The sequence below is a fragment of the Nematolebias whitei genome, chromosome 11 (genome assembly GCF_014905685.2).
Source record: "Nematolebias whitei isolate Nwh7 chromosome 11, NemWhi1, whole genome shotgun sequence".
Classification (NCBI taxonomy): Eukaryota; Metazoa; Chordata; class Actinopteri; order Cyprinodontiformes; family Rivulidae; genus Nematolebias; species Nematolebias whitei.
In genome coordinates this window covers 1310051-1329802 of record NC_056508.1, presented here as the reverse complement: position 1 = coordinate 1329802, position 19752 = coordinate 1310051, and the positions used below count along the sequence as shown (strand labels likewise).

Below are 19752 nucleotides of genomic sequence, written 5' to 3'. Positions count from 1 at the left end.
AACAAAAAACAGTAAAACAATAAAAACACCTAAATATATATTAAAAACAATATATCAGAACATCATAAGTAAAAGAATACAACATTAAGACACAGATGCTGACTCAGTCTAGGTTAAAAGCCAATGAAAAAAAAAGTGTTTGTAAACGAGTTTTAAAAACAGAAAGTGACGGGGCCTGCCTGACCTCCAGTGGCAGCTCATTCCACAATTTAGGAGCCAGAGCTGAAAAGTCTCTGTCTCCTCTGGATTTATAAAAGGTTTTCGGGACTGCTAAAAGCATCAGGTCAGAGGATCTAAGAGCATGTGATGGTATGTAAAAGTGAAGCAGTTCAGACAAATAAGGGACTAAGACTGTTCAAAGACTTAAAAACAAACAATAGAACTTTAAAATTAATTCAAAACTGGACAGGAAGCCAGTGAAGGGACATCAGAACTGGAGTGATGTGCTCACACCTGCCTGTACCAGTCAAAAACCGTGCAGCAGCATTTTGTACCAGCTGTAACCATGAGAGTGAGGCCTGGCTAACTCCTATCAACAGAGTTACAATAATCCAGCTGTGAAATAATAAAAGCGTGGATTACTGTCTCTAAGTGGTGTCTAGAAAGGAGGGGCTTGATTTTTGACAGGCGTCTCAGCTGAAAGAAAGAAGACTTAACCACGCTGTTGACATGGCAGTCAAGTTTCAGGCAGGGGTCCATTTTCATTCCTAAATTTGTCAAAATGGATTTCTCATATGGGGCCAAAGAGGAAAAATCCAAGGTGGAGAAACTGCTAGGGCCACAGGATTTAAAGACCATAACCTCTGTATTTTTTCATTAAAATGGAGGAAATGAAGTGCCATCCATCTTCTAATGTCATCAAGACAGTCCAGGAGAGACTGAGTGGAGCCATTTTGTTTCAAAGGGAAGTAGACTTGACAGTCATCTGCATATAAATGAAACTGCACACCATGCTTTCTGGAAATAGAACCTAGTGGCAGAAGGTAAAGAGAAAACAAGAGAGGACCAACAATAGAGTCCTGGGGTACCCCCCAGGGGAGGGCAGCAGAAGCAGAGGTAAAATTATCCATCATCACACTGAGGTTGCATTCACACCAGCTCTGTTTAGTCCGTTTTAATCAAACTCTAGCTCATTTTCCTAGAAAGTCCGGTTTGTTTAGGGAAGTGTAAATGCGCCATCGAACTCTGTCATGGAACAAAAAGGCGAACTCTGGCCCGGGCTAAAACCTAGGTCTCGGTCCGGTAGAAGCGAACTCCAGCGCGGTTCGAGTACAGTGTGAATGTAAACAGACCGGACCCCGCTCCGCAATGTAAACAAACACGCATTTCTCTTACCTTATATGGAGCCGTCAGCTGCCTTGTGTGGAAAAACAACATTCTCCATGGTCTTCTGTCTCGTCTTCTGCTCATGCTAAGTCCATTTTGGAAAAATGACAAAGTATAACTCCTAAAACTGATAAAACTTGATGTCACTTCGTTTTTATTTTTATTTACAGAAGAAGAAGAAGACGTGTCTTCAGAGGTTTTTGTGTTGTTTCTTTCAGTAGTTCTTGGTGCAGCACCCCCACAGGCGAGCGGGGGAATAGGTTGGTTCAACTGGTTGACTCGACTGTACAGTGCAGTGTGAATGCAAACACACCAGCTCAAATGTAAACAAAAGGTCATGAATATTGGTCCCGAACTGAACTGAGTCTACCGGACTATCTGGTGTGAAAACGACCTGAAACTTCTATCAGAAAGGTAGGACCTAAACCACTGCAGAGCTGAGCCAGTGATGCCCACTCATTGCTGCAGTCTGGAGATGAGAATGTCATGGTCAACTGTGTCGAAAGCAGCTGTTAAATCTAAAAGAACAAGTAAAACACAGTTTCCAGAATCCATTGCTAAAAATATGTCATTAAAAACCCTTAAAAGTGCAGATTCAGTGCAGTGGTACATTTTAAAACCAGAGTGGAAGACCTACAAAATTTTAAATTCATCCAAAAATGCCTTCAGCTGCGTGTAAACAACTTTTTCTAAAATTTGGGATATAAAGGGTAACTTGGAGATTGGCCTAAAGTTTGACAAAAATGATGGATCAAGGCCAGTTTTTTTTCAACAATGGCTGCACCACAGCATGTCTAAAACTGCTTGGTACTACACAAGACATCAAACAGCTGTTGATCACATTTAAGATAAAGGAGCCAACAGTAGAAAATACCTCCTTAAGAAAATTTGGAGGAACAACATCAAGGGGAGAACCAGATGATTTTATACTGGTGACAAGTTTCTCTAGATAGGAGAGGGGAAATAGGCTCCAAATGATCAAAAACAGCAGGACAGGGGACCGGGATTGAAGGGTCAAGGGATGGAAAAGAGAAACAAGCCCTAGTGTTCATAACTTTGTCCAAGAAGAAATTAAGAAACTTATCACAAAATTCTCTGGATGCTTCAAAAAGGACCGGTTCATGTGCATTGAGGACAGTGTTGATTTTCTTAGAACACGGTGGTTGTGAGAGTTAGCAGCAATAATGTCAGAGAAATATTTTACTCTGGCTGTTTTCACAGCTCGTTGGTATCGATGCCAACTCTCTCTCAGTATATCAAAAGAGACTTGGAATCTGTCCTTTCTCCACTTGCGTTCATTTCTCCTGCATTCCTGTCTAATAGCATGGGTATAGTCACTCAACCATGGGTCTGATCTTGACTTTGATCGGTTGGTTTTAATCGGGGCCACATCATTCAATACAGTATCGCATAAAGAATCAAAATATAAGGACAGCTCCTCAGTGCTGAGAGACACAGAGAGCTGTGACTCTAAATGATTAAAGACAGTGGAGACAGGTCGGCGGGCGCAATACTTTGAAGACCTCCTCAATCCCACTGGCGCATCTTCCACTGAGGAAGTAGAGCCTGGGGTCCTTGGGTCGGGCTTTCCAATCTCTGGTGCTGAGGTCACTGAGGTGGTTAAAAAGCTCCTCGGTGGCAGGGCCCCAGGGGTGGATGAGATTCGCCCGGAGTTCCTTAAGGTTCTGGATGTTGTAGGGTTGTGTTGGCTTATGCGACTCTACAATATTGCGTGGACATCGGGGGCAGTTCCCCTGGAATGGCCGACTAGGGTGGTGGTCCCCCTATTCAAAAAGGGGGACCATAGAGTGTTTTCCAACTACAGGGGGATCACGCTCTTAAGCCTCCCTGGTAAGGTCTATTCGGGGGTTCTGGAGAGGAGGGTCCGTTGAATAGTCGAACCTCAGATTCAGGAGGAGCTTTGTGGTTTTCGTCCTGGTCGTGGAACATTGGACCAGCTCTACACCCTCAGCAGGGTCCTGGAGGGTGCGTGGGAGTTTGCCCAACCAGTCTACATGTGCTTTGTGGACTTGGAGAAGGCATTCGACCGTGTCCTTCGGGGAACCCTGTGGGGGTACTCCGGGAGTATGGAGTACCAGGCCCTTTGATATGGGCTGTTAGGTCCCTGTACATTCAGTGTCACACCTTGGTCCGCATTGCGGCAGTAAGTCGGGCTCGTTCCCAGTGAGAGTTGGACTCCGCCAAGGTTGCCCTTTGTCACCGATTCTGTTCATAACTTTTATGGACAGAATTTCTAGGCACAGCCAAGGTGTTGAGGGGATACGTTTTGGTGGCCTTAGTATTGCTTCTCTGTTTGCAGATGATGCGGTCCTATTGGCTTCATCAGGTCGTGATCTACAGCTTTCGCTAGAGATCTACATTCCTACCTTCATCTATGGTCATGAGCTTTGGGTTGTGACCGAAAGAACGCGATCTCGGATACAAGCGGCCGAAATGAGCTTTCTCCTCAGGGTGTCTGGACTTTCGCTTAGAGATAAGGTGAGAAGCTCAGTCATCCGGGAGGGACTCAAAGTAGAGCCGCTGCTTCTCCACTTCGAGAGGAGCCAGTTGAGGTGGCTCGGGCATCTGGTTGGGACGCCTCCTAGACACCTCCCTGGTGAGGTGTTCTGTGCATGTCCCACCGGGAGGAGACCCAGAGGAAGAACCATGACACGCTGGAGGAACTATATTTCTTGGCTGGCCTGCGCCTTGGGATTCCCCTAGAGGAGCTGGCCCAAATGGCTGGGGAGAGGGAAGTCTGGGCCTCCCTACTTAGGCTGCTACCCCCGTGATCCGACTCTAGATAAGCCAAAGAGAATGGATGGATGGATGGATGGATGGATGGATGGATGGATGGATGGATATGTCAATTCTACCAATTACAATTGATTCATAAACTGTGCACCAAATTCCTCAAATATCCAATTATTCCAAAGTGATTCACTTTAAAACCTTAATGTAATTTCAACCGTAGCAATTAGAAATTGTATTTGACAATAAGTATTCTTTGGTGCTCGGACCCTGGCAGAAGACGCTGTAACCGCCGTCAGAGAGGATGAGGACATCTTCCCCCCAGGACCTGGACACTGGTGGTGAAGAGGATGCCAAAGGACTGAAGGGATACTGAAGAAGTCTAAAGCTGAAGGTGGAGAAGGGGTGGAGGTGAAGCTCAGATGAGAAGCGGGTGTAGAGACCTTATGAAGGGAGCGATAACTGATGAATGGAGTTGAGACCAGCGCAGGCTAGGAAGGAGGCACATGGGGTGACTGGCTGAGCAGGTGAGATGAAGAGTCTTCTTGTCTGAATTTACACCTAGGCTTCATTTATCAGAGACTTTATTCAAAAAGGATTTGGTATAGAAACAAGAAATTGTGTTTTCTATGATGCTGTTGAAATAACTGAGCATGTATTTTTTTTCAGTGCATGTTGAGGCATTTCTCTGTTATATCTTAAACTCTTAGTATAATGCCTAATAAAATGCCTTCAAACTTCAACTAAAGAATATGATAGAATATTATATATATATATATAATATTTATATTATATATATATATATATATATATATATATATATATGTAAAGAATATGATCCCTTATATGATAAAATGTAATCCGTATATTTTTATTTTTGCCTTATTTGTATTGCCCAATGTTTTAGTTTACTTTGCATTTTTGCACTTGAACCTTGTTGTTTTGTATTATGCCTTTTGTTTGTAAATGAAATATATTTCTGAATGTAATTGCTTTATTTTTTTTTTAATTTAGCTTTGGTTTTTCTTTTGAAATCTTTATTGATTCAGGCTGTTAAAATAAAACTGTAAAAACATAAAACAACTTAGCTGCAGTATCTCAAGTGTTTAAAGAAAATTTGTATTGCTTTCATTCATTGTTCAAAAAGAACTATGAAATAATAAATATATTTACACATAAGCTATTGTAAGTAATTTACTTTGCTTGTATTCTTAATTTTTTAAAACAAGATTACCCAATCGTTAAAACAACACAGTTACAAAATGATATATTTACAACTGTAGTAGTTTGGTGGTTTTACTCTTAATACTGTGCTACAGGAGTGGGTCAACTGAGCCAACGCAAAAGGAAAAGAAAAAATTGTAAATGTACATAACATTTATAGAACACGTTTTGTAAACAAACAAAAAGTTGAATGCATTATTTCAAAGGCCTATGTATTTCACAAAAAATGATTTGAAATGGGGCAGCACGGTGGCGCAACTGGTAGAGCTGCTGCCTCTCAGTGAGAAGGTCCCTGGTTCAAACCCCGGTCCAGGGGCCTTTCTGGGTGGAGTTTGCATGTTCTCTCCGTGCATGCGTGGGTTTTCTCCGGGTGCTCCGGTTTCCTCCCACAGACCAAAAACATGCATGTTAGGCTGATTGGTAACTCTAAATTGTCCCTAGGTGAGAGAGTGAATGGTTGTTTGTCTCGTTTGTCTCTATGTGTCCCTGTGATGGACTTGCGACCCGTCCAGGGTGTCCCCCGCCCCTCGCACAGTGATTGCTGGACATGGGCACCAGCGACCCCCGTGACCCAAAATGGAACAAACGGGTAAAGAAAATGGATGGATGGATGGATGATTTGAAATGGCTTTTAATACAATTTATTTATCATGAAAATAGCACCCCCTTCATTTCTGGAGTCCCATTTTCAAATATGGTATGGGACTGACTCTGGTCTGTCCATGCCCCTTTCTGTTTGCTGCAGCGAGGTGCTACTCGCTACTTTTTTTTTTTTTTTGTCTTTTTTGGTGGACACAGGAATTGGGGGTTCATAATAATCTTTTTTTAAACAGGAAGCAGCAGCTTTAATACACTGAATGCTTTGAATGTTTTGCTTCTTGTGTCCTCCTTAATATGTTGTGTTCTTGGTGGACGTAACAACGTCTTATAATAGGAACATGTAAAAGAGAGCACATCAGACCTGTCCTGGCTTCTCTCTACTGGCTGCCTATGTATTTTAGAGTTCATTTTAAAATTCTTTTGTTTGTTTCTAAGGTTTTAAACAGCTTTGCCCCGTTTTACTTAACAGAGCTTCCTCACCACTGCACTCTCACTCAGTCACTCAGATTCGCTGACCAGTTGCTTCTGGTCATTCCCAAGAGTAAGAGGAAGCTTTGAGGAGACAGGGCCTTCTCTGTTAGTGCCCCTAAGTTATGGAACGCTCTGCCTTTGCACATTCGACAGGTCCCTTCACTGTCCATCTTTAAAACCCGTCTTAAAACTCATCTCTACTCATTGGCCTTCAATCCAACTGAGACTTGATTTTACTTAATTTTCATTGGTATTGATTTTATCTGTTTAACTCGTCATTTTATTGTGTTTTAAATTGAGTTTTTAATTCATTATTGTGTGCCGAGCTTTGTCACTTTATGTTTATGCTTTCTTTTATCGTATTTATTACTGATGTTCAGCACTTAGTTTCAGCTGTGGCTGATGTTAAAGCGCTTTATAAATAAAGTTGATGATGATGATGTTGATGAAAGCAGCACTTTACTAACACTGTATTCAGTGAAAGTGGAGTGCTGTTGACCTCAACCAGTAAAGTCGTCGGGAGGTGGAAGGAGTACTTCTAGGATCTTCTCAATCTTACCGGCACATCTTCCATGGAGGAAGTGGAGTCGGGCGACTTCGGGGTTGGTCTATCCATAACCGTGGTAGTTAAAAAGCTCTGAGACGGCAGGGCTCTGGGGATGGATGAGATTCGCCATGATTTCCTTAAGGCTCTGGATCTTTTGGGGCTGTCTTGGTCGATATGCCTTTGCAACATCACGTGGACATTGGGGACAGTGCCAGTGGACTGGCAGACTGGGGTGGTAGTTGCCTTCTTCAAAAAGGGGGATCGCGGGTGTGCTCCAATTATAGGGGCATAACTCTCCTTAGCCTCCCAGGTAAGGTCTATTCAGGGGTACTGGAGAAGCGAGTCCGATCGCTGGTCAAACCTCAGATCCAGGAGGAACAATGTGGGTTCTGTCCTGGCCGCGGAACACTGGATCAGATCTTTACCCTCACTAGGGTTCTCAAGCAGTCATGGGAGTTTGCCCATCCAGTCTATATGTGTTTTGTGGACTTGAAGAAGACTTTCGACCGTGTTCATCAGGGGACACTGTGTGTGTGTGTGTGTTTGTGTGTGGTGGGGGACGGGGGTGCTGTGAGTATTGGGATTGGGGGCCCATTGCTATGGGCTGTTCGGCCCCTATACAAGCGGTGCAAGAGTTTTGTATCGCATTATTGGTAGTAAGTCCGACCCTTGAGGGTGGGAATTGGCCTCTGCCAGGGCTCCCCATTGTCACAGATTCTGTTCGTAACTTTTATGGACTGAATTTATTGATACAGCCAGGAGGCAGTGGGATTCTGTTTTGGTGGCCTCAAGATTCCTTCGCTGTTCTTTGCAGATGATGTGGTTGGCGTCATCATGCCAGGATCATCAGCTCTCACTGGAGCAGTTCGCAGCTGAGTGTGAAGCCGTTGGGATGAGAATCAGCACCTCCAAATCTGAGGCCATGGTCCTCAACCAGAAAAGGGTGTATTGCTCTCTTCAGGTCGAGGGTGAGGTTCTGTCTCAAGTGGAGGAGTTCAAGTATCTCTGGGTTTTATTCATGATTGAGGGAAGAATGGAGCGTGAGATTGACAGACGGATTCGTGCAGTGGTTGCAGTATTGCGGACTCTGTGCCAGTCTGTTGTGGTGCAAAGAGAGCTGAGTTGTACGGCAAAGCTCTCTGTTTACTGGTCAGTCTATGTTTCTCCCCTCACCTATGGTCATGAGCTCTGGTTAGCAACCGAAAGAATGAGATTGCGGATACAGGAGGTTGAAATGAGTTTCTTACACAGTGTAACTGGACTCTCTCTTAGAGACAGGGTGAGAAGTTCAGTTGTCCAGAAGAAACTTGGAGTAGAAACACTGCTCCTCCTCATCGAGAGGAGTCAGTTGAGGTGGTTCAGGCATCTGGTATGAATGCACCCTGGGCGCCTCCCTAGGGAGTTGTTTCGGGCATGTCCGACTGGGAGGAGACCTCGGGGAAGACTCAGGACACGCTGGAGAGACTATGTCTCTCGGTTGGCCTGGGAACGCCTTAGAATCCTCCCAAAAGAGCTGGAAGAGGTGCTGTGGAGAGAGATGTCTGGGCCTCCCTGCTCAAGTTGCTGCCTCCACGACCCAACTTCAGAACAAGCAGAAGATGATAGATGGATGGATTAATTGAAAAATACATTTATCACAGTAGTCATATCACAGTACGTTTACAAATGAAAACCAGTTTAATGCAAATTACAAATTACTAAGAAATCTTGTTTGTCTTTGCTATAATCTTGTGTAAAACTGAAATCTGCAGATATTTATGACAAACTACGAACACAGGAAACTGACACCTTCACAGAGAGAGAGAACACTGAGAGTTTGGAAGAAAAAATAAAAGTTGAACAGAGACACAGTATACCTTTGCTACAATCAGGGACAAACAAAAAAAAGCTGTTGCTAGTCAACTTCACTCTCACCTATCCAACAATAACATTTATGAAGAGTTTCAATCTGGTTTTCGCCCCCACCATAGCACCGAAACAGCTCTAATAAAAGTAACTAATGACCTTCTTCTTGCTGCTGACTCTGCTCTTCTGTCTATCCTCGTTTTACTGGATCTAAGTTCTGCCTTCGACACCATCTGTCATTCTATCCTCCTCAACAGACTAACCTCCATTGGCATCTCAGGTACTCCGTTAGACTGGTTCAAATCTTATCTCTCTGACCGCACTCAATTCATTCAGCTCAAATCCTTTCGTTCCCAGTCTTCCCCCGTCTCCACAGGTGTCCCCCATGGCTCTGTCCTCGGACCCCTCCTTTTCATCACTTACCTCCTTCCTCTAGGTCACATCTTCCGTAAATTCGGTGTCCATTTTCACTGTTATGCTGATGACACACAGCTCTATTTGTCAACAAAACCAAACTCCACCCACCCACCCTCCATCCTCACCGACTGTCTCAATGAGCTAAATCACTGGATTTCTAACAATTTCCTACAACCAAACAGTAACAAAACAGAAATCATTCTTCTCGGTACCAAAAACTCTCTTTCAAAATCAGAAAATCTTCTCATCCCCCTTACTCTCTGCTATCCCCCTCGCCTCAGGTCAAGAGTCTTGGTGTCATCCTCGACACCACTCTCTCCTTCACTTCACACATCAACAATGTCACTCGGTCTGCCTATTTCCATCTCCGAAATATTAACCGTGTAGTATGTCGGGACAGCTGTGCTGCGGACATACTACTTAATTAATTATTCTTAAGGCTAGTTCAAGCACAAAGAATATTAATTGTTTAATTAACAATGGATTCTTTCTTTTTCAAGTTAAATTTCTGCCATGTGACCAAGATAACTTGAGAGTGGAGTGTATAATTAGTGACATGAGACATCATATATCTTCTACCCATCAGAATAAATGCTGTCATTTATTTAACAGAATCAAAATTTAACATCAAACATGTACACTTGATTTGCTGATCTGTTTCTGATTAATAAACTTAGCAAGTTCAAATAACAAGACAACAGAGGATTACTGATGGAGAATAATTCATCTCTGAAGGCATCTCGCTTGATTTACTGGCGAAGAGGTTTACAAGAGGAGAGACTGAAGTTTAAAGAGGAGGATTTAGATAGAGGAAGAAAATGTGTTGACCAGGAATGGCACCCTTCATTTGACCCCAGCTCAGCCCTCTGTACACTCGGTGTGTGACGACTCTTTACCTTTGCAGAAGATAAATCAGCTCCGGAACAGAGGTCCATTTCACGCTCCTTTTTCAGCGTCTCTGGTCAGAGTGGCTGAGAATCTTCCAAAGTAGTGACGGTACTCCGTTCAACAGAATAAGCTTCCTTTGAAGTTGAGAGCATTTAATACTCAGAGTGAGTTCACAGCGAGGCGTGCTGTGACTCCGTTGGAATGGATGGACTCTTGGCTCATGGTCAAACTCCATCAGCTATTTAGTTCAGCTGTAAGACTCCAGCAAGACTGCAGTCCCAGCCAGAACTCCAAACAGACTTTCAGTAAGAACTGAAAGTTCCAGTAAGACTCGCCGTAAGACTGAGTCTTCCAGTAAGACTGAGTCTTCCAGTAAGACTGAGTCTCATCTTAGACTTGTAAGACTGAATAGTTCCAACAAGTGTTGACTTTTAAAGAGTATCCACTTCCTGTTATGTGGTACTTCCTGATTGGTTAACACAACCAGCAGGGGTGGAGTTTTAGTGATGTCAGAGGGTTTTTAGAAGTCAACAGACAGCAGAAATTTTTTTTAAGAACGGTTAGTACAGACAGGAAAATATTTTGAAGAAGTGAGAGACAGCAGGCGCGCCAGTTTCTTATTTACTGTCTGAGAGTTTTAAAAACAAGGCACTTCATTCTCATAACTTGTTTTCTGACTTTTGACCGACATCAAATCCACTCCTCATTCAGACAGAAGTGTAAAATGCACATTTATTTTGTAAATAGACATTTAACTTGTATGATCTAAGTCTAATGAGGTTTAAAAATCATTAATACTGTTTCACAGTTGATTTAAATGAGTGGTTCACTTCAACATTAGAAATGGTATGAACTAAACACACTTTTGATTATCAAGATATTGTAAAATAGTAATGATAACTGACTCTCTCCCCTCCCTGATGGACATTTACACATCACGCTGCCTCAACAGAGCAGAAAACATAATCATGGACTGTTCACACCCGGGTTTTGAACTGTTTGACTTGTTACCTTCAGGGAAGCGCTACAGGTGCATCAGAACAAGAACAAACAGGTTCAAGAACAGTTTTTTCCTGAAAGCCATCACCACACTGAACTCACACATGCACTGATTTAATCATCTAACCTCCCAAACACCTGGACTTCTACTGTGCAACACTACTGACATTTCATACCCTCAGTCACCTTAACTACCTCACTAATATCCATAATGTGCAATACAATTGTGTAATACTTGTATTTTTTTACTTTCATTATTATATCTATATTGCGTTACATTTTTTATATTTTTAGTGTGTTAAATGTGTGTTTTCTTAAGGCGTGTTTTTGCACTGGAAAAAGGAGTGGCTCTTAATTTCATTGTACTGCGTATAATGACAATAAAGGCATTCTGATTCTGATAATATAAAAAAGAAGAGTGTTCTTTCAATTGATTAATTCAGGATACAATTAAATAGTCTTCTTGATGAAATAATTTGTATTTCTGGATTCAAATCAATGAAATAACAGTTCCTGTCCCCTGAAGGTCCTCAAAGACAGATTGTTGTAGGAGGTCTAGTTCACTACAACCGTCTCCGCCCTTCTCTCACACCCCGCTCCACAGCCATCCTTGTTCACAGTCTTGTGACTTCTCGGATTGACTACTGCAACTCCCTTCTTTATGGCCTCCCCAACAAATCTCTCCAGAAGCTACAATTGGTCCAGAACTCAGCTGCCCGTGTCATAACTCAAACCTCCTCCTATAACCACATCACTCCAGTCCTGCAGCAGCTCCACTGGCTCCCGGTTAAATCACGCATCGTCTTCAAAATTCTTCTTCTCACTTTTAAAGCTACCCACAACCTTGCCCCTCCGTACCTATCTGACCTCCTACACATCTCCATCCCTCTCACTCTCTCAGATCCTCCTCTTCACTACACCTCCATGTACCCTCTGCCCGCCTCTCCACCATGGGGAGCAGGGCCTTCACCTGCTCTGCCCCTCATCTCTGGAACTCTCTACCCCCTGACTTAAGAAACACCACCTCTCTTTCTCTATTCAAGACTGCTCTGAAAACACATCTCTTTAGACTCGCTTATCCTTAACTTTGCTGTATGTATTTTATATTCTTTATGTATTTTATATTCTGTATGTATTTTATATTCTTTATGTATTTTATATTCTTTATGTATTTTATATTCTTTAAGTATTTTATATTCTTTATGTATTTTATATTCTTTATGTATTTTATATTCTTTATGTATTTTATATTCTTTATTCCTGTTGATCTTTGTTCTTACTGTAAAGTGTCCTTGGGTGTCATGAAAGGCGCTTTTTAAATAAAATGATTATTATTATTATTATTATAAACACATAAACAAGTTTTTGGTGTTCCATCCATCCATTATATTTTTACCCGCTTCTTCCTTTTCAGGTCACGGGGGTCATTGCGGCCCATATCCAGCAGTCACTGTGTGAGAGGCAGGGGACACTCTGGACAGGTCTCCAGTCCATCACAGGGACACATAGAGACAAATGAGACAAACAACCATTCACTTTGTCTCACCTAGGGACAATTCAGAGTTACCATCAGTCTAACATGCATGTTTTTGGTCTGTGGGAGAAAACTGAGTATCCCGAGAAAACCCACGCATGCACGGAGAGAACATGCAAACTCCACCCAGAAGGCTCCTGACTGGGGTTTGATCTGGCGACCAGCTCGCTAAGAGGCAGCAGCTCTACCAACTGAGCCATTGTGCCACCCTTGGGATTTTCTTTTAATCTATATTTAATTGTAACGCAGAGAGATGGCTTCCTCGTATCTTTTTTAAAAACATGATGAATTAAATCAGTTTAAAGATCCTCAAATAAAATCCTTCATAAATTTACAATCTGTTAAAGGGAAAAATAACAAATATTTATGTTATGATTTTTTAGTTACTTTTTGTGTCCCTAAAATAAATGTGAGCTGCAACGAGGCGTTGCAGCTTAGTTCTACCTGCTATGTTTTGGCCTGAAAAAGAAATCAGCAACTTCGCTGATAAGTTTGATGAGGGCTTTGTATGTTAGAAGTAAGGTTTTAAATTTTATTCTAAATTTGACAGGGAGAAAAAAAAAAACTGTGGTAAAATCAACAATTCCTTTTATGCTGTCTGATAAAATAATTTTTCTTTTAATCTCAATAATCGTTTTTTTTTCTTTACCTGAAGGTAATGATCCAACAAATCAGCTCTGAAGAGGAACAGAAGTTAAGTGAAACCCAGATGTTGATTCGTTGCTGTGGTGAGAGCGTGGAGGCCAACAGGAGACTGTTGGAGAGCGCCGAGAGCAGCATGGATGACATGGAGATGGCTGCTTTTGTGAAGGTGGGCTACATCTGCACTTTTAAAACTTTATCCAACAGAAATATTATAAACCAACAACACTTTTTTGAGCAATGTATTGCAATTATTAGTATTATTTACATTTTATTTTATTTTTATTTATTTTTTTATTATTATATATGTTTGATAGTTCAGTGTGTTGAAACAAATTAGAATCAGGAAATGAGGCTATTCTTTAAAATAGTTAATTTCTCGAATGTCCTCACTTTTTCTTCAGAGTTCAAGAAAGCTGATCACAACGTGAGTAGTTTTAAAACACATGTACATTTTAGAATGAACCGTAACTCCCCAGTAATAATTATTTCTCAACGTTCCACTCCGTGCTGTTGTACCATTTATTCCCTTTGTTGTTTCTTCCCTCTACCTTCTTTTCCTCTTCAGAGTGATGGCAGCTTCCAGCTCCTGTCCAGCAGAGACACTGAAACCAAGTTTTGAACATAAAAGCTTTTACAAAATTAATTTCAGCAGACAAGAGAAAGCTTTAAAGAGCATTGATTTCATCAAAGGCAAGTAAAAAAACACTTTTTTTTAAGTTACTTATTTGTTGCTGAAATGATAGTATGATAGAGGAAGAGTTGTTTGAAAAACTTCAGACAGCAGCCAGTGTGATCTTAGTTTGAATTTTCAATAATTCTTCATCAGCGAGCTAAGCTAACTAAAACCTAATGGAGCCAATAACAGAACTACAATATTTGTACCTATAAAAACAACATTTAAAAATTTTAATAAAGCAGAAGTTCAAATGACCATGGCAGTACAGACACACAGCAACACTTTAGCTTCAGACAGTGATTTGCTGGTTTATTTCTCACCAAACAACCTTCATGTGTCAGTCAGTACAGAAAGAGTAACATTATTAACATATTGCACCAAAAATCAGCTGTGACAAACAAAACTGCTGCTCTAATACCAAATACTTCTAAATTATTGCTAAATGGATTGCAGACTCGTCTTTAGTGGATTTGGACAAAACTGTTTTTTTTTTATCAAGTTCAATTAAACTTTTTCGTCATTTCCAGCACATGTGGTACATGAGGTGGAACGAAATTATGTACACAGGGTCCCAGATACACCCAAAAATAGCAAAATATAAAGTATAAAAAGAAACTATTCAGTTTCAATTCAGTTTATTTATAAAGCGCCAAATCACAACCAAGTTGTCTCAGGGCACTTTACAGGAACATTCACATAAAAGCCAGTTAGTAAAGTTCTCTATCTAAGGAATCCATCAGACAAGTTAAATCTTGGCTTCGTTGCAGTCTCCCATCCTGAGCAAGTACTGTGGAGACAGTGGAAAGAAAAACTCCCTTTAACAGGAAGAAACCTCCAGCAGAACCGGCTCAGGACAAGAGACCGTCTGCTTTGACCTTTGAGAGGACAGGAAGGAGAGACAGACGAACACAGAATGGTAGGTCCAGGTATAGGTCCAGGTCCAGATATAGGTCCAGGTCCAGGTATAGGTCCAGGTCCAGATATAGGACCAGGTCCAGGTGTATCTGAAAGACAAACACATGTTAAGGATAGAAAAAATAATTACAATTACAAAACAGGTTGAGCAGAGTAAGTAAAGACAGTAGCAGAGTGAAAATTGTGGTCAGTTTGTCCTCCAGCAGTCTAAGTCTATAGCAGCATAACTAAGGGACAGCTCAGGAAACCCAAGCCAAGCCTAACTATAGGATTTATCAAAAAGGAAAGTCTTAAGCCTAGTTTTAAAACTAGATAATGTGTCAGCCTCACGGACAGAGATTGGAAGTTGGTTCCACAAGAGAGGAGCCTGAGAACTGAAAGATCTGCCTCCCATTCTGTTTTTGTAAACTCTAGGAACCACAAGTAAACCTGCAGCCTGAGAGCGAAGTGCTCTGTTAGGAAAATATAGAACAACAAGATCTCGAATATAAGTTAGTGGGGATGCTGTCTGCTCTGTGGTACAGAGTCCTGATGACTCCTAACTTGTGCTCCAAAGGGTGATGGGAGTCAAACTGCAAATACTGGTCTGTGTGGGTGGGTTTGTGGTACACCTCGGTTTGCAAATGTCCTCTATCAGAGACTGAGACCTCACAGTCCAAGAAAGCCAACCTGTCATTTTTGCTAATGATCCATTGTTAGGCTGATGGTCCTTCTTGAGCATGTGATCAGCTGGTTCTGGTTGTCAGCAGCAAACTGGTTGATCCACTCTGAGAAGGTGCTATTTAAGAGACTGAGCTGAATACAGCACCTCAGACTGAGGAAGTCTCTCGGAGGAAAGACGAAACGTTTCTACGTTTTTTTTTTTTGCTTTGTTTTGTTTTTTTGAATGTCCAGAGGACCAGATTGAACTTTTTTGGGTGTATACTGTGAAGTTACGGTGGTGTGAAGGTTTAAAAAAAATAGTCTTTTTGATCTGAGTATAATCCAAAAGGAGTTGGTCTTTGAAGAGGTACATTTAGTAATGTAATGGTGTTTCTTTTACAACAGAACTTTTATGACCATTTTCAGTAATTCTGTGGCTATCTGTCTAAAGGAACATATTTTCTAATTTAAAATATCAACCTTCAAAAAGCTCTTTCCCTACAAAGTAATTTCCAGTGATGAGAATGTCTAACCAGAGAATCTTTACCTATTCAGATTTCTAATGGGCAGATGTGGCTGAGTGGTTAGAGCAGTCGTCCTCCAATGCGAGAGTTGGGGGTTCGGATCCACCAGCAGTCATATGTCGAAGTGTCCCTGGGCAAGACACTGAACCCCTCATTGCCTCTGATGTGTGTCCCATCAGTGTATGAATGTGATCTAAAGCACTGATTAGTCTCTTTAGAATGATTTGTTCAATTAGCTTTGTAGAGATCTAGTAGAGTGATGTATGAATGGGTAAATGAGGACACAGATTGTAGTGTAAAGTGCTTTGAGTATCTTGAAATAAGATAGAAAGGCGCTATATAAGTACAGTCCATTTACCATTTACCATTTAATGTCAGATAGCCCTCCATTTATTAGTGTCATTTTTGACATCTTTATAGTTGTGGAGGATGTCCCCGAAGAACTAGAAGGCAGTCCAGAGCCAGAAGAACCCAAGGTGTCCTTAATCCAGAGCACAGAACTGGAACAGTATCAAGAACCTTCAGTAAAGGACCTGGACATTGCAGAGGAACCAGCTCAGGAGTGGATTCCTGCACCTTTATGTCCACTAGTGAAACCAGTACAGCCAACAGAACAAAAAGTAGCATCAGTCCCTGCAGTTCTACCTGTAGAGAGAGACACTGACACTGTTGAGTCTGACTGGGAACTTATGCAGCTGGACACTCATGAGCCAGACTCAAATGTTGAAGAACCAGGTCATATTAATGTGGAAACGAGGGAGGAGACCAAAAAAGCAGTGGAGGCACCATATCCCATAAAAGTGGGAAACAGCAGTGACAACCAGGAAGGAATAAGCATGCAGCAGGTAAAGTATCTGTATATCTTAAAACAACTTTCTTTTCTTTACTCTTTCTGACACAAACCATAGTGGAAAGGCCAGTGACATTTGAAGTTTAGACCTAACTGTGTTGATAACGACCCCTCTGAACCTCCTTACTGACAAAATTCTCCTTCCAAATTTATTACAACTCCATTTTGTGCCTTCAATTAAATTTTATGTGCCTGTATTTGTATTTTAAAGTATTTTGAGCAGCATGCTTAGCTATTAAGTTGCTACATAGTATGGATCATTTATCATTTATTCCTATAGATAAAAAATACCCGTCCACTGAAATTCCTTTAAATTCCAGGTTGTAAAGCAACAAAACAGAGAATGCCAAAAAGGGGAGAATAGTTTGCATCACACTGTACAGTTGTTCACATGTGCAAATTAATTGGATCATTTGAAATTGTTTTGTGAGCTGTTACTTGTAGTGGGGAGAGTGGGGTAAGATACGCCACATTTGTTTTCTGGGTTCTACAAGTGAGATTAAATGACACAGGAGTACAAAGAAAACACATACAATAATTTGGGATGTTGTCTAAAAAAATTATACATGTATTATAAAAACAAATATAAAACAAACAGCTCTAGAAATATGAAGTGACAAAAAAAGTGTTCCAGTGGCTCTATTTGGCCCAGGTATGGGGTAAGTTAATCCAACTCCGAGGGTAAATTGAACCAAAATGACAATTCTTTTTTGCCCAGTTTTGAAACAGGCATAAAACCCATATTTTATCCAGAAACATCCATTTAAATGGAGGTCACCTGAAACAAAACAAAATCAGCTAAGTAAAGTTTAAATTGTATTTATTTTCCAAGACTGAACAATAACTTTGATGTAAGTTTACAAGTCAAGATGGCTTTAATGATCCAGTCATCACGTAGCCAAAAATGGAGAAAAATAATCATAACTATTTAAACAGAGAAAAAATAAATCCTGTAACATTACATTATATTAGTCTCACAATTTTGAACTTGAGTATTTAGGAGGTTGAACTTCATTCAGCATGCTCATTGTAGAAATTTACTCAACATTCCATTGATCAAGGTTGCAAGGAAATGTGAGTTGCTGCTCCCTCCTTGCAGTACCTTCAACCTTCTGAGGTTTAGGAAGCTTTCTCAATATGGATCAGTGCAATGAATCCCATATCATTCTCCTTGAATGTGAAGGTGGGCTTCTCTCTGCCTCTACTTGTCAGGGTTTCAGACAGGTCAGGGCAGGAGGGAACCCAGATGAGCAGGGAAAGAGTCAGGACTCAAGGATTACAAAAATAAATACTCTTTAATAATAAATCAAAAAGGCTGACGTGGCAGCAACTTACAAAAACAGGGAACGAGGAACAGATCAGGCTGGCAGGACAGGACAATACCCAACGACTAGACAAAGGACAAGACTCACTGACAGGCTTAAATACACAGACAAGACAGGACGTGATTACAAACAGCTGAGAACAGAAGGTGAAATCAATCAGGATTAAATGACACAAGGGTACACAGATAGGGAAGGCCCACAAGATGGTGCCATCCCTACAGTAATCCCCCCTGCCCAAGGACGCCCCCTGGCATCCCCAAAATAGTCCCCCCAAAAAGATTTGGTGGGTGGAGTGAGGAATTACAAGGATGGAGGGCCCAAGACAAAACATGACAAAAACAAACTGACAAAACAAAACCAGGGACCTAACTAGACACAAACAGGGGAACACAAAAGTCTGGATGGTCAGGAGACCGTCCATCACGCCAGAGTAGGTCAGATGGGCGGCCAGGAGACCGTCCGTCAGGTTGGAGCAGGGCGGGCGGGCGGCCAGGAGGCCGTCCGTCAGGCTGGAGCAAGTCGGGCGGGCAGCCACGAGGCCGTCTATCAGGATGGAGCAAGTCGGGCGGGAGGCCATACTTAGGCTGGAGCAAGCCGGGTGGGCGGCCGCGAGGCCGTCCAGGCAGGATCAGGACAGATGGATGGCCGGGAGACCATTCATTGGGCTGGGGCCGACAGGGCAGGCGGTCGAGAGGTTGTCCAACGGGCCATTCAGACAGATCAGACAGGTGACCGAGAGGCCGTTCAGGCAGGAATAGGACAGACGGGTGGCTGGGAGACCATTCCTCAGGCCGGGGCCTGTCGGGCAGGTGGTCGAGAGGTTGTCCCACAGGCCATTCAGACGGGGACAGGTCAGACAGGCAGCCGAGGGGGCGTTCAGGCAGGAACAGGACAGACAGGGTCTCAGGCAGGTCGGGGCCAAAGGTTTCAGGCAGGTCGGGGATGAGGATCTCAGGCAGGTTGGGGATGAGGGTCTCAGGCAGGTCAGGGACGAGGGTCTCAGGCAGGTCGGGGAAGAGGGTCTCAGGCGAGCTGGGGACAAAGGCCTCAGGCGAGCCGGGGACAAAGGCCTCAGGCGAGCCGAGGACAAAGACCTCGGACGAAGACCTGAGGTGGACCAGGATCTTCTGCGGTTGACACAGGATCTTCTGTGATCGGGTCAGGAGTGAAGACCTCAGACGGACCAAGGGCGAAGATCTCAGACAAGCCGGGGACGAAGGCCTCAGACGAGCTGGGGACCAAGACCTCAGGTGGACCAGGATCTTCTGCGGTTGGCTCAGGATCTTCTGAGGTTGGGTCAGGATCTTCTGTGGTTGGGTCAGGAGCGAAGCTCTCAGACGTGTCAGGGGCAAAGACCTCAGACAGACCAGGGGCGAAGACCTCAGCGGACAGACTGGCGGTGAGGAGCTCAGCTGCAGGCTCTGGGCTGGCTGCTGCAGGCTCTGGCTGGCTGCTGGAGGCTCTGGGCTGGCTGCTGCAGGCTCTGGGCTGGCTGCTGCAGACTCTGGGCTGGCTGGTGCATACTTTGGGCTGGCTGCTGCAGACTCTGGGCTGGCTGCTGCAGACTCTGGGC

General features: G+C 42.7%; 1 protein-coding gene across 1 annotated transcript in view; it reads left to right on the top strand.

Annotated features, from left to right (window-relative positions):
- The window catches only part of LOC119416585 (tripartite motif-containing protein 55-like), a 95757-nt gene that overhangs the window by 47975 nt on the left and 28030 nt on the right, over positions 1 to 19752 (top strand). Inside the window, exons 4-7 of the mRNA XM_037683775.1 lie at positions 13258 to 13413; positions 13649 to 13671; positions 13813 to 13937; positions 16425 to 16849. Coding sequence (XP_037539703.1) covers positions 13258 to 13413; positions 13649 to 13671; positions 13813 to 13937; positions 16425 to 16849 — 729 coding nt within the window. The remainder of the gene's footprint in view (positions 1 to 13257; positions 13414 to 13648; positions 13672 to 13812; positions 13938 to 16424; positions 16850 to 19752) is intronic.